The sequence below is a fragment of the Nannobrachium achirus genome, assembly GCF_963921795.1.
Source record: "Nannobrachium achirus genome assembly, chromosome: 4".
Lineage (NCBI taxonomy): Eukaryota > Metazoa > Chordata > Actinopteri > Myctophiformes > Myctophidae > Nannobrachium > Nannobrachium achirus.
In genome coordinates, this window is record NC_137813.1 from 9,285,372 (window position 1) to 9,299,792 (window position 14,421).

At 43.6% G+C, this 14,421-nt stretch overlaps 1 protein-coding gene across 7 annotated transcripts in view; it reads right to left on the minus strand.

Moving 5' to 3' along the window:
- The window catches only part of tbc1d16 (TBC1 domain family, member 16), a gene marked incomplete at both ends in the record, with an annotated part of 94,466 nt that overhangs the window by 71,452 nt on the left and 8,593 nt on the right, over window positions 1–14,421 (minus strand). Inside the window, 3 exons of one of the 7 annotated variants that reach the window (XM_080725047.1) lie at window positions 4,326–4,534; window positions 6,133–6,250; window positions 12,354–12,516. In XM_080725047.1, the coding sequence (XP_080581173.1) occupies window positions 4,326–4,534; window positions 6,133–6,250; window positions 12,354–12,516 (490 nt within the window). Of the gene's footprint in view, window positions 1–4,325; window positions 4,535–6,132; window positions 6,251–12,270; window positions 12,517–14,421 lie in introns of all 7 variants that reach the window. The other 6 variants (XM_080725041.1, XM_080725043.1, XM_080725046.1 and 3 more) reach the window with 6 other exon arrangements.

The window sequence follows — 14,421 nt, forward strand, 5'->3', positions numbered from 1 at the left end:
ACACTGGGTCAACTCAGCATGCAGAAAATAGCAGATCTACAAGCTCACAACGTGCCACGCCTTTTCAGAGAGCCACACCCAAGCACAACCACACATAAAATCTGTGTTTTATTTAGTTTTTTAGTTTGTCAGTGAAACAAGGTAGTCAATAAACATTTTTTTCGATAAACATTTTTTTCGTCATATAGTTGTAGTACAATGAACACTGTTATACTGACAGCCATCTTCATACAGGTGACAGCTCCCCCTAGAGCCGTTTGTTGGTAATGCGTTCTGTCCTAAACCTGTGCTCCAATAGATCACAGTATCACACACTCCTTTTAGTATTGTTATTCATTTACAAATATACATTAAAAAGTTGAAAGAATAGGGATAAGGGGTTTCTGCATTCATATTTATCCAAGGCGCTTTACATACAGTATATTGTGCATTACATTCACCAATTCACACACACACACACACATACTGCAACTTTGGTGGAGCCCGGGATCGAACAAGTAACCACTCTACCCCTGAGCCACTGCCGGTGCCACCCCTATAGTATAGGATGGAGACACAACGGCAAACACAGGCCTGGTATTTATTGTTTTGATAACAGTACGTCTATCATAAGCCATGTTTATAAGATATGTACTGTACTGTACTGTACTGTACGTACAGTACAGTACGTCTATCATAAGCCATGTTTCCATAAGCTTATTCGAAAAGAGGAAGCGAATTATCAGAAATTCGCATTAAGACAAAGCGAATTTAGCCTGTTTCCATTTGCGGGTGTCACTCGCATGAGTTGATCAGGCTGATGTTTGCAGACCGAACCGAGACGTGAGCACCCCACGACTGCTGTAACTCGATCGCTGCACACTCATCCTGCAAGTTTCAGCGTCCTCTGGAAGGTGGCCGATCTGCAGGCTCACAACGCGGCGCGGAGACGCGGATGCGAGCTGCTGTGAGCTTGTAGATCGTCCACTTTTGGCACGCAACACCGTGTGATGAGGAAGGGTTAGCCACGGATGGCTTGACTCCGGGAGGTAAAAACAGGAGGAATGTACACACTGTCCGTGTCACTCCGTGGGTAACAAACAACAAGTTTGTTTTGTGGGCTATAAACGCTATACAATGGACGTTAAGCGGCAAGGGAAAGTGTTAAGTTGGAGGACGATATGGACCCGGAACGTCATAATCTATTCGCATTTATTGTCTTACCCGTTTCCATTCACAAATGCACATTTAGTTTATTCGATAAAGCCTCAAAATCCACCTCCTCCAAGCAGATAAAGGTTTTTGCGGAAAATGAAAGTTTATTCGAATTTTGAAGTGTTTCCATAAAAAGATTTAAGCGAAAAAGGCTTAATGCGCATTAAGAGGCTTTATGGAAACGCCACTACAGTCTTCCCTCTTATATTTGTGTAGAACTATGCTCTCATTCCTGCTTGCAGAGATTTGACCAGACCACCGCCTGGCCTGTTTAATGCTCTCCTCCTCCTCCTCCTCCATGATCTCATGTAATAAACTTCTATCTATGGAAATATTAAGTGTCTCTCCGGCTCCGCTCACCTCAATACCCTGATTGATCGAGGATTCCTCGACAGCAGACATCATCATAATAATCTTTAATAGCCTCTTCTTGGCGCACGGCATAGCGGCCCCTATCCATTTTTCCACAACCACAACATCTTGTAAAAAAAGAAGAAAAAAATAAAACTCTACTCTGAATGAACTGGCTCTGTATGTACTGTACTTGCTCTTGGCTCAAAGCAATCCGTTTGATCAATGATAATTTGATCCTCTCTCATCCCATTTGGCAAAAAGCTTCTTAAACTGAAGTTGTTAGGTCAGTGAACCGAGCAGCCATCCATCCTGAGTCTTATGCAAATGAACGAGTTTTCCCTCTTGGCTCCCAAGTTGTGGAATAAACTCCCTGTCGCACTTAGAACAACGGACTCACTCGCTAGCTTTCGCCGTGGACTGAAGACTCACCTTTTCAGACTCCACCTAAACCCTTAGCACTACAGTAAAATCAATGACCATACATGAAGCTAGTCAGCATTTGTTTTTTTTTAGGTTTCTTTAGAACTTTGATTATATTGTGTTTTCTCTAGATAGATATCCATTTACATTGTTATATTGCTGTTAATGTACTGACCTATTATCTTGTTTATTATTGTGATGTTGTATCTGCTTATTGTAAGTCGCTCTGGATTAAAAGCGTCTGCTAAATGCCTAAACTGTAAACTGTAAACGAGCACAGACACAGTCATGCAGGGGAACGATGGGAGCAAACCATTTTCTTAAAAAGTTATAGAATGCACCATTTACCCTTACATGTCCGCTGGACTAGCGGTCCAGGCACATACAGTATAGGCTCTAATGCAGGCTGACAGTGTGTCGCAGATCCGAATCCTTGTCTTTCTCTCCCTGTTCCCTGCTAGTCAAGGACCCACAAGTCCAAAAGCTCAAGGATTTGGGGTGATACCTGTGATGTCTTGCCATACTTTTTATTTCTGTTTTATCCATTAGTTTGGTCATCAAGGTCCACAGAATGACAGGCCTGCTCTGCTGGAAACATCGCGAAAAAAAGTTATGGCCATTTGTATATTCACTGTCCCATCGACTTCACTATAGGAAAAGAAAAATATTTTAAAAAGAAAATAAATGTGCTTTAAGTAGCATGTGAGGGGTCAAACTAGGGGTTCTTCATGATTCTGAATCCATTGCAAGCATTTGTTTTGCATGAAAAACATTCCTAGGGCAAAATATCGGACCCCCAAAACTGTGAAAAGTGAAGATTTTTTGATGACTCATCATTTTTACAGTTATGGGGGCCCAAAATTTAGCCCAAGAAATGTTTTTCATGCAAAACAAATGCTTGCAATGGATTCAGAATCATGAAGAACCCCTTGTTTGACCCCTCACATGCTACTTAAAGCACATTTATTTTTTGTATTCTTCTCCTGTATTGTGAAGTCGATGGGACAGTGAATATACAAATGGCCATAACTTTTTTTTGCGATGTTTCCGGCAGAGCAGGCCTGTCATTCTGTGGACCTTAATGACCAAACTAATAGATAAAACAGAAATAAAAAGTACGGCAGAACATCACAGGTCCTCTCCCATTATCAGGGACTGGGTCCCTGACTATGCCCATCTCCACTGTAGACTATCATTAGAAAGGCCGAAAAGGCCCCCAAACAATGTATGAAATAAAAGAATACCCTGCGTTTACATAACAAGACGATTGTTATGTTTTGTTTTGTTTTTTAAGATTTGTTTTTTGGTCTTTTTATGCCTTTATTTGATAGGACAGTAGACTGACAGGAAATGGGGAGAGAGATGGGGAATGACACGTGGCAAAGGTCGTCCGGATCGGGAATCAAACCGGCGACGCCAGCAGGCATCATAGCCTAGTATGTGGTAACTATGCGCCTTGACCACTAGGAGATTGGCTACTCAAAATGTAAATAAATAAATAATGATACAACTGAAATTGCAAGTGTGATGCAAGTCACGAGGAATCCCCAGGGAAATGAATTTCATCTTAACATTTATATTAGATATTCTGATGAAAAGTTTCACTTTTCCATTGTTCAGCCGTCCAACCTGGATAACATGACTCAGGAAGTTTTACACAACACAGGTTCACTTTGTTAGGGAAAGATTCTCGGACTGAATACAATAGTGTGTTGACTATGGCAACCACACTAATAATACTAGTAAGATGCTTCAGGGTGACAAGCGCCCCAAAAGGGCAAGGTCGCGCCATGTCTTGGCCATCTGGCCAGTGATGTATTTCGGACCAGTAAGCCATATATGGAGACCCCTGGTACCCATATATGGAGATCCATGTACTGTATATGGAGATATGCTGTGAGAGCCCAAACATGCTTACTCAGTTATTCGTCCTATGACGTCTATGACATCTGACATCATACATACAATCCCTTTTATGTCCATACATGGAAATCCCTGTCTGTAGAACCAGCCAGACAGATATGGGCTGTCTTGGCCATCTGTCTTGGCCATATATGGATTCTGTTAGTGTGGTGTGTGGCCGATGTGACCTCCATAGGCATTCCCATATGAAGTCCTGTTAGATAAGGGCTTAATATTGACATCAGGAAACTCCATATATGGGCATAAAAGGGATTACGTTAGAGTGGTTCCCCTGACATCACAGTGATGTCAGAGCAGCAAACCCATAGACGGTAAAAAAAAAAGAGCACGTCCAGACGGAGTCAGCATGTGCCGTTTCACATACTAAACTGCGACCTCCGGTCCCATAAAACCAACCAGCCTGTGTCCCTCCCCCCCCCCCCTCCCCCACACACCTGCTCTCGTTGTCCAGGAAGACGGAGCCCTGGCTCTCGCAGAGCGCCTCGCTGACGGGGGAGAGGCAGAACGGCGAGGAGAAGGTGTCCGAGTCGGAGCCCATGGTGCTGTCCCTGCTCACCTCGTCTGACAGCTCACACGACCCCTCGTCTCCCTCCTCCACCGCCGCCGCTGGTGCTGCTGCTGGAGCCGCTGGGGTCTGGTCCTGCTGCACAAGGTTATTAATCCATTAAAATGAGTCGTTCACCCAAAAGAAGGACTTATTTTCCATAAATTACACACCTGAAATCTCCTTGATTATTTTTGTTTTCATCACATTCCTAAAACAATAATTTGATGACCGGCGGCGTCTCCAGTAGGAGACTCGGATGCATCAATCGAGTCTCCTACCAAACAAAATACTAATTATTAACTAGAAATACTGTTCCTACGAAACAGCGTGGGCTCGCTGGACAGTTTTTTGACGAGAATAACCTTAGTATATAAAGATCTGGGAGAACATACTATACGCTTTCAGCGAGCCCACAACTATATAAAGACGTAGGAGAAAATACTACAAAAGATGTCATGTGGGCGTTGTTGTTATTTATATCAGGTCAAAGTTGTTGGTGGTGATGTCACCAAGAACGCTGCTCCTCATTGGCTAAGGGCCCTGCCTTTGTACTGTTTGTCATCTTTTTTTAGGACAATAAACTTGACCTATAAAGTTTTGGTATAACATACTGGTCTCGCCTTTCAGCAAGCCCACAACAAAGAGTATAAACTAAACAGAGAAGGTGCAATTCTGGGGAATTGCAAGTGTGGTTGCACTGATGTGAGTGAAATGAATTCTGTCTTACCATTTATATTATATAGCCTATTGTGGTGTCAGGCGAAGCACGACCAAAAGCTTACCTTTTCTGTTGTGCAAAGGTTAACAAAAAGATGTTTCACTTTGCTGGCAAAAGGTTCTCTGACCGAGAACAATAGTGTGTTGCCTATAGCAACTACACTAATTAGCAAACCTGCTTTCAAAACTACTAAAAGTACCAGTAAGACTCCCTAATCGGGAGATAAGCGACCGTAGGTGGCTTTGCAAGAATCGGCCTGATGGTGGCGCTAGAAGAGGGCCCTGTGAGAAATGAGGGGTGGGGTCTGCGCGGCGCCGAGGCGGACGAATAGGTACCGGCCCCGGCTCTCCCGGTCGCTCCTAGCCGGAGTTACGGCATTTTATGTGAGCTGCAGTGTAGGGGGTCCTCCACTGGGGGCACCACCACTTTTGCATCCGTTCTGGAGCACCAGGAGTCGGTGGTCACCGGGAATTCCCCGTGAGCAGCCCCGTTGGGGTGGTCATTTGGTCATTTTTGCACATTTGGTTTTTTTTTTACATCTGGGGGTCCCCCAGGGAGCTGGGGGTCCCTGTAGCTCCGGGGGTCCTTGGAGGTTGTAGTTTGGCAGGTAAGGAGTGTGTGTGCAAAATGTGGCATGGATGGGGGCAACGGTTGTGGAGATATGAGCAGGGGAAAAGTGTGACGTGTGATGTGTCACTCACGGAGGGACATTTTTTTTACACCTGGGGGTCCCCCAGGGACCTGGGGGTCCCTGGAGCTCCGGGGGTCCTTGGAGGTTGTAGTTTGGCAGGTAAGGAGTGTGTGTGCAAAATGTGGCATGGATGGGGGCAACGGTTGTGGAGATATGAGCAGGGCAAAAGTGTGACTCACTGACTCACTCACTGACAGACAGACAGACAGCCTGTGGAGGTTTTGGTAGTAAATGCGACCTGGTCGCAATAATGACCTTGTTGTGCTGGGTGGGTGAAGGCTCTACACCGGCCTCTTCCACCAGGGGGTGCTGTTGTCCCTCAGCGGTGGTGGTGGATGTGATGGTCAGGTTCCTCTCCTCGTCCTCCTCTTCCTCCTGGGCAGCGGGGGGGCGGGGCTGGTGCCTGGGGGGGAGGGGGGAGGGGCAGATGCTTTTCAACAACACTGGACTCTCTATATTTTAGGTGTGAGTTAATCGCACTGATCCCTGAAATCAATAATACCAAAGATTTCTTTACTCCAAAACAGGGGAAATAGCCGCCCTATAAGCTCACGAGTAACTGTTTGGCACAATGCTGTCGTGGGACTAAGTATAACATAGGGCGAAGTGGTTCATTAATTACATACATAATATACGCACACACACCACACACACACACACACACACACACACACACACACACACACACACACACACACACACACACACACACACACACACACACACACACACACACACACACACACACACACACACACACACACACACACACACACACACAGTATATGTATAACTGAGAGTACATTTACACAGTAAAATACTTAGTTTTTATGTACCTCTCATACTGTACCTAAAAAATATACCCAACAAATACAAGATCACAATATTTCGCATTATATTTTCAATGCATTTGCATTTAAAAGAAAAATCTTTTTTAAAGTCCTCCAGTAGTTTAACTCTAAAGTACACAAAGCTTACTGAGGAACCTTCACCTTTTAATTGAGTAATACGTAAACTGACCAGCAGTATCTATACTTTGACTCAAGTACAGGAGTCGAGTACTTTGTCCACCAATACTAACAGCGTTTATTACAAGAATGTCTGTGAATGTTCTCCACAACGACACACTGAAATGATGGCACCAATAAACAGTAAACACATGGTTATGTTTAATGCACTTTTATTGTGGAGACCGAGTATACAAGTCATTAAGGACTGACTGAGCGAATTGCACACACAGAAGCATAAGTACGAGAACATGGCTCGTCACACCATCTATGTGGAGCTCCCCAGTTTGTAACCACACAGTTTGATGTGTTTTGAGCATCATTTGGTTCTCCATCATTCCACGCAGTGTAGCTGACTTTGGACCCATCGGACCACATCCACACATCCTCCCACTGAGTGTCGGTCAGGCCGATCCAGGTGGGTCCCTGAAACGGGTCAAAGTTCTGGATCAGGTTTCGGACAAAGTCGTGTTCCTCGTCGCTGTGGATGGACACCAGGTTGGCATCTTGAGACACGCAGTTCATCTCGGCCTGGGCCCAGAACATACGTGAAGCCACGTACTTGTAGCAGCGCCCGTTGAAGCTGTACCAGAACATGGGACAGTTCCCACGCTGTAGCTTCACCTCGGCCAGGGGAGCAGCGTGCACGGTGCCTACAGTACACACACAGAAAGATAAAGACAGTTCTTGCTTCACGTCCCCCCAGGGAACAGGGCATACAGTGCACACACACAGACAGATAAAAGCTGTCAAATGGAACTGAAACTGGTTCTACTGAGTGATGCCAACAGTGTTTCCCAAAGTTTTTAGCCTTGATATCCAAAAGAGAATTTTTTTTGGTCCAGTGGGCCCTGATGAAGGCCTCAGGCCGAAATGCGTTGGTCATCTGCTTTTTTTTTTATTGTCTTGCTATGAAATCAAAATAAAATAAGTTTCTACTTTCAACTGAACAGAGCTGCATTGGATTCTTTTCTAAGTTCAACCTAATTTTTGCACTTTTGTTGATAGAATTGAACTTGGATTTTTGTCTTCTAAGAGAAATGAGCTGTTTACCCAGGACTCAAACTAGTGACAGAAGCAGAGTTGTTTGAGAACCACACTGTCATATTGAACCCTTATGGCCTTTAAAAAGATCAATTTAAGAAGCATTATATTAATATATACCTAGTGCCATGAGGCCCAGCAAGCACAGGAGTTGAGGAATCAGCAGCATGTTAGCCTGAGCCTCTCTGTGTCTGTGGGGCTTGAGTTGGGGTCTTCTTGAAGAGTGTGAGTCAGTGGAGCCTGTTGTGGTCTTCTAGTAGAGTGTGAGTCAGTGAGTGGAGCCTGGGTTGGGGTCTTCTAGTAGAGTGTGAGTCCGTAGGGTGCTTGTCTGTGTGTCTTTATTTGCTCTACACGAGGGCGTCTTCACAGCTGGCATCGTTTGATTGGTCAAGTTATATCAGCAGCTGTGGCGTTCACATATCGTCGCTCACACACACACACACACACACACACACACACACACACACACACACACACACACACACACACACACACACACACACACACACACACACACACACACACACACACACACACACACACACACACACACACACACACACACACACACACACACACACACACACACACACACACACACACTCTAACAGGTACAGCATATTGAAACACTCGGCAAACATGCTGGATTCCAGTGGTGTAACTAAGTAATGAGCTTCCACTCCATGTTACAGCATCTGGCAGAGTTGCTGTTTCGACCAGTCATTGTGACCATCTATACCAGTGGTTCCCAAACTTTTCAGCCTGTGACCCAAAAGAGACATTTTCTATACCAGTGGTTCCCAAACTTTTCAGCCCGTGACCCAAAAGAGGGATTAAGCGTTTGTCTGGGACCCAAACTAACAGCTCACAATGCGGCACGTTCACTACTTTTTATACATTTGTGTTCTAATTTATGGAATTTCTTAGATTTTTCTTTGATTTCTTCATGAAATTACTGAAAAAAATAAAAATCACTGAATTTAGTTTGTTAAACATTCGGACATGTAATAGAACGTAATTTATGTTGTACAACTCACTTAAAATTATATTATAACTTGGTTTGTGTAAAGGAGTCATTATGACCACTGGGCGCACTTGAGAGTTGAGAGTTGAGTTGAGAGAATTCTGGGAACTCAGCTTAAGCAACAGGCAGCTACCGGCAGGGGCCTCTTTGTGGCTATGCACTTCCCAATTTCCACTGCCACTTCATACTGCTTACGTGACATACAACCTATGTATTTATGTTCAGAAAAATGCCTAGTCATGCTGAGGATGTCTGAAAAGGTGCAAAAGGGGAACTTCTTTGAGATCGGACCACTGTATATATAACAGGCTCACATAAGAGCATTTTCTCTGGCTTTTTGGGAGGATCTTTCGGGAGGTTTTTGGACACGGAGGGCTTAGGCTCTCCGTGGCCCCCGTGGCCCTCGGGGGCCCTTGGGCCCTATGGTCTCTTTTAGGGGATTCTTCTCTTGCACCTTGCTCAGATGTCGGGCAGAAATTGGTTCCACATGGAGGAAGGTAAAACTTACTTAAATTACAAATTTTACATTTCTCTATTTTGAGATTAAGCCTATTTGGTGTTAAATAGATTTAGACTGGTCTGACTACATGTATATCTAACATAACCATCTAATAGGGGTGTAACGATATAGTAACTGTATCGAAATATCGTTTTTAACTAAAAAAATCGAAGTAGATCGAAATGAAAACAGCTAAAATCGAATCGTATCGTTTTATTTTGTATCGTATCGAATCGGCTGTGTAAAGAATCGATTGTATCGATACTACCTACTTGTCCATTGTATTTGGCATTTTTAAGAAGAACAAATTAAAAGGAGGGGTTTAATTACTTTTCCTTTACATATAGCTACACTGGTCTATCGATAAATGTGTGTAATCTCTGGGTTCATGTCAAGGTGCAGGTTTGTCAATATACAATGTCCATGTATTTGGCAGATAATCACTGTGTTTACTTATTTATATCCATAATAATACATGTTTCCCTTAAAAACCTGCACTATCCACACCTTTCACACAGATTTAATTTCTTTGCTAAATAGTTACTATATCGATTTTAAATAATTAAATCGAATCGTATCGTATTGCCATGAATGAACCAATATCGTCCATGTATCGTATCGTCAACCATGTATCGTGATATGTATCGAATCGCTATTATAATGTATCGTTACACCCCTACCATCTAACATAGCCTCCTCCTTTTACATCTAAATCGGGAATTATTTTAGAACAAGCCTAAATTAAGGCATTGGTAAATCTTAACACATCGGCTGCCCAAAAGGTGGCGCCAGAGCCCCAGCTAAGTGCCCAAAGCCACCTCCATAGAAGAATACAAGGCCCTGTTGCGTCAATGCATGCGTCATGACGTCACTTGGTCACATGAGCGCAGACAGGATGTTATTGTGTAACTTACTGTATGGGCCAGTGTTGATCATAGCTGTTCATTGCCGATCAAAATTTGGACATTTTGCCGCACGCGGCCACAGTTTTAGCCATAAAACAAACATCAGAGATAAAGGGCGTTAAAGATGGGGAAATGCATTGGAGTATACAGAGAAAAACGGCTGCGCGATGCTCTCAGCGTCGACTCGAAGCGACTAGTGGCTAATGGGCTACATCCAGGCGCAGCCCCAACCAAACTGAGATTTAAAGTTAATACTGTAAATACAGTAAACACGTCAACGCGTCGTGGGCCTCCAGAGACATCAAAGAGATTGGCGTGTAGACACCTCGTGGGCACCCGCTGTGTTAATAGATTTCATTTTCATTCTTCTTGTATTTGCATTTTTATTGTTAAATGTACATTTACAATCCGACAATGAACTGAGCAAATGAAGGGAGGTTTTTGTGAACTTCCAAAAAGCCTCATTTTCTGAATCTGTGCTATAAAGATATATTGACTACTGTAGGTCTTCCATTTAGGCCTAACCTATAGTTAGGCCCAAATCAAAAATTAGCCTACAAAAACAAATATGTTGTACTGTAAGCCCCTCCCATACACTAAAATGTGTACCCAGCCTGAATGGGTTAAAAGAAGAAGCACCGCCCTCTGTGAGTATCAGAATTCCACACGGCTGTTACCTTACTGATGTAACTCACACTTTATATTATTATCATTATTAATGGTATTTAGGGGTGACCATCAGTAAGCATAAGTAATTAACGGACAGATTAGGACAGGTCGTCTCGTAAGAATCTTTTGAGGGCCTAATCATCCTTGCCTGTGACATAAAAAGTGTTCACCGTTAAGGCTGTGGCTCAAACTGTGTCCTGTGGTCGGGGACTTCCTGTCTGAAATGTCCGAAACACAGCTCTTGTGGCTATCCAAGACGGTATTTCATCAAGTTTGGGTAATAATAATAATAATAATAAAAAAGTAAAAAAACACAAAATGTAGGAAACAAAAAACAAACAGACCCATAAAAATCTGTCCACGACCCACAAAATGGGACCCAACCCATTGGGAAATCTACAGTATGTTGCACACTCTAGGGGCTCTATTATGATCCAGGTCTTATGCCTTATGCCTTAACTTCTTTGCCTTTTTTTACTATATAGACATATTGTTTTTAATATTTCAAATAGCTGATCTGCAAGATCACAACATGCAGATGTAGATCAGCATTTGAAGTATTTAAAAATGTTTTTCAAAAAATCACACCCGTGTGAACTGAGCGGTGGTCGTGGGGGGGGGGGGGGGGGGGGGGGGGGGGGGGGGGGGGGGGTGCCTGTGTGTGTGGGTGGTGTGTGTGTGTGTGTGTGTGTGTGTGGTGTGTGTGTGTGTGTGTGTGTGTGTGTGTGTGTGTGTGTGTATTGCAGTTGATGCTCAGGGCAGTACCCAGGGTACTCAGGCTACACCAGAGGCTACATACAGACACACATACATACACGGATACACGGCCACGCTATGGAGACGGTGTGACCACCGCTCAAAAAGGCAAAGAAGTTAAGGCATAAGGCATAAGACCTGGATCATAATAGAGCCCTAGGTTGTTTAGTTGTTTCTTCTTCTCCCTCGGTATTGATACAGATACTTTGTACTCTTATTCAAGTAAATATAGAATTCTGGACTTTTTACTTGTAACAGAGTATTTCTATATTGTGGTATTGATACATTTTAGTATTTTTTTTTTTTTTTTTTTTTATCCCACGGTTTTTGCAACCCATTTTCTCACCCAGTGCCAACTACCCAACCTGTAGTCCTGGTTTCCGCTCTCCCCCTGCCGCGCCAGGGGAATTGGGGAGCACCTGGCTGGCTAGGGGGAGGTAGTATAAGAAACCAGGACTACTGCATGTTTTTGTGAGGGCATCTACCCTAGGAGACACGGGGAGAACATGCAAACTCCACAAAGAAAGGCCCTTTCGCCAACCATTTTTCCATCACTGGTTGGATTGGATATTGGTGCCGGGGCCTCCCGTAGCGCACCGTACCTGCGTGCTCGGTGGCGTGCGTTGCGGCGGACGGGGGAGCTCTCTGGGGTGATGTAGCGCAGAGCCTCCTCGTCCTGCCTCTGGATGCGGGAGTTGGGAACCCAGGTGAGGATCAGGGTGGTCCCCAGACTCTCATCCTTCTCCACATGCACGCACAGGTAGCCTGAAGGGGGCGACAACGCACGCAACAGCTCATTTATTATCTCTTCCATTCACACTGTCGTAGAGTTTATGTTATCATGATTGATTATGTGACGTCAATAACAGTAGTAGATATTATATTATCATGATCGATTATGAGTGACGTTAGTAAGAGTAGATTATGCTGAATCATGCATTACAGATAACATGATGTACTGTCAAGATGGTTTTCCTAGGTTGATAGATATTGTTTATGTTACAGCTTGTCCTTGCAATGCCAGTATAACTAGGGTTTGATTTCCTTTGCTTGGGGCAGAATCTCGGTACCACAGGCCTGTGGTACTTCTATGTACACAATCACTTGTACTCTTCATTGTATTAAACCACCACCACCACCTTATGCCTTTGCCTCTGACACTTCTTTATTTACGTCTTACTGACAGCACGTGAATTCCACCACAGTACCAAAAAGTGCCAAAGTGCAGTATAACAGCATTTTCCTTTTTTGAAGACACTGACACTCTGTCTGATTTATTTTGTTCAAATCGAGGCTGTGGTGATATTGAGGAATACAACTTAGGCATACTAGGCATTTAGCAGACGCCCTTTATTCAGAGCGACTTACTACAAACAAACAATGTAAACACATATCTAAATTACATTTTAACCTTTGCATAAGACTGTATGGTTGTCAGGGCTATACGTCAAGAGATATGGGCTAAAGTGGATTCTGAAGAGGTCAGTCTTCAGATTACGGCGGAAAAAAGAGTGAGTCTGAAATTCTAACTGCAATGGAGTGTTTGTTCCACAGTTTGGGAGGCAGCAGGGAGAAGAGTCTGGGACTATGGGTAATATGTAATTACCTCATTGTCAGGACACAGATGAACAATTTGTGTACAATCACTTAATACCCCATTTTGTCTAGGTGTCTTGAGAGTTATTCTCTAACATTTCTATGTCAAGGACCCCCGAAATGTATGTATTTGGCCACAGAACCCCATTTGTTGTCATTCTAGGGACCCCCGTAAGAAGATATTTGTGTTGTTAAAAGTAACAGCTTCTCTTTCTTCTTTTTAGGTTTTTAGGTTAAATTGTCACATTAATGTCATCTGGGGACCTCTCCAGATCTCATGTGTGGGTCATGACCCACAGGTTGAGAACCACTGTCTCTCTCTCTCACACACACACACACACACACACACACACACACAGGGATTAAGCAGGTAACCTGAGAAGGTATGACATAGGAGCACTTTGTTAACAGGCCTGGAGATCAGATGTGACCACATGCAATATGAGAAGAGAACGCACACACACACACACACACACACACACACACACACACACACACACACACACACACACACACACACACACACACACACACACACACACACACACACACACACACACACACACACACACACACACACACACACACGAACGAACAGAGAGAAAAGAAGAAAGGACATGTAAGAGTAACGCCCACACATACAGTAAGGACAATGAGCGTAGCGAGTGTCTTCATGTCATGAACTATGAATGAATCAGACATTTTTCAAAGGTCAGACAAAGATATTCTTTACTTCCTCCAAGGCAGAGGGAAAAAAACACAATAATCCACTGTGGCATCGTGTTGTTAAACAGTCAGCTCACGTGACAGCACACTTCAAACTTCAAAAACCTTCACCACCACTAATGTAAACAAGCACAAGAGTTGTATTTATTTTTTAGTCATATTAGGTTTCAGAGAGATGTTCATACAAACAAATCCCAACTCTAGTGATTTGATTCCATCACAGATCAAACTTCCTAGGAAGTAAACTCCAAGACTGGAATGTTGTCATGTTATGGGCCAAATGCCTGGGCAGGAAGACCATCAAATAAAACAATGAGTTTAAGTCCACAGAAATATTACCATCTAGGA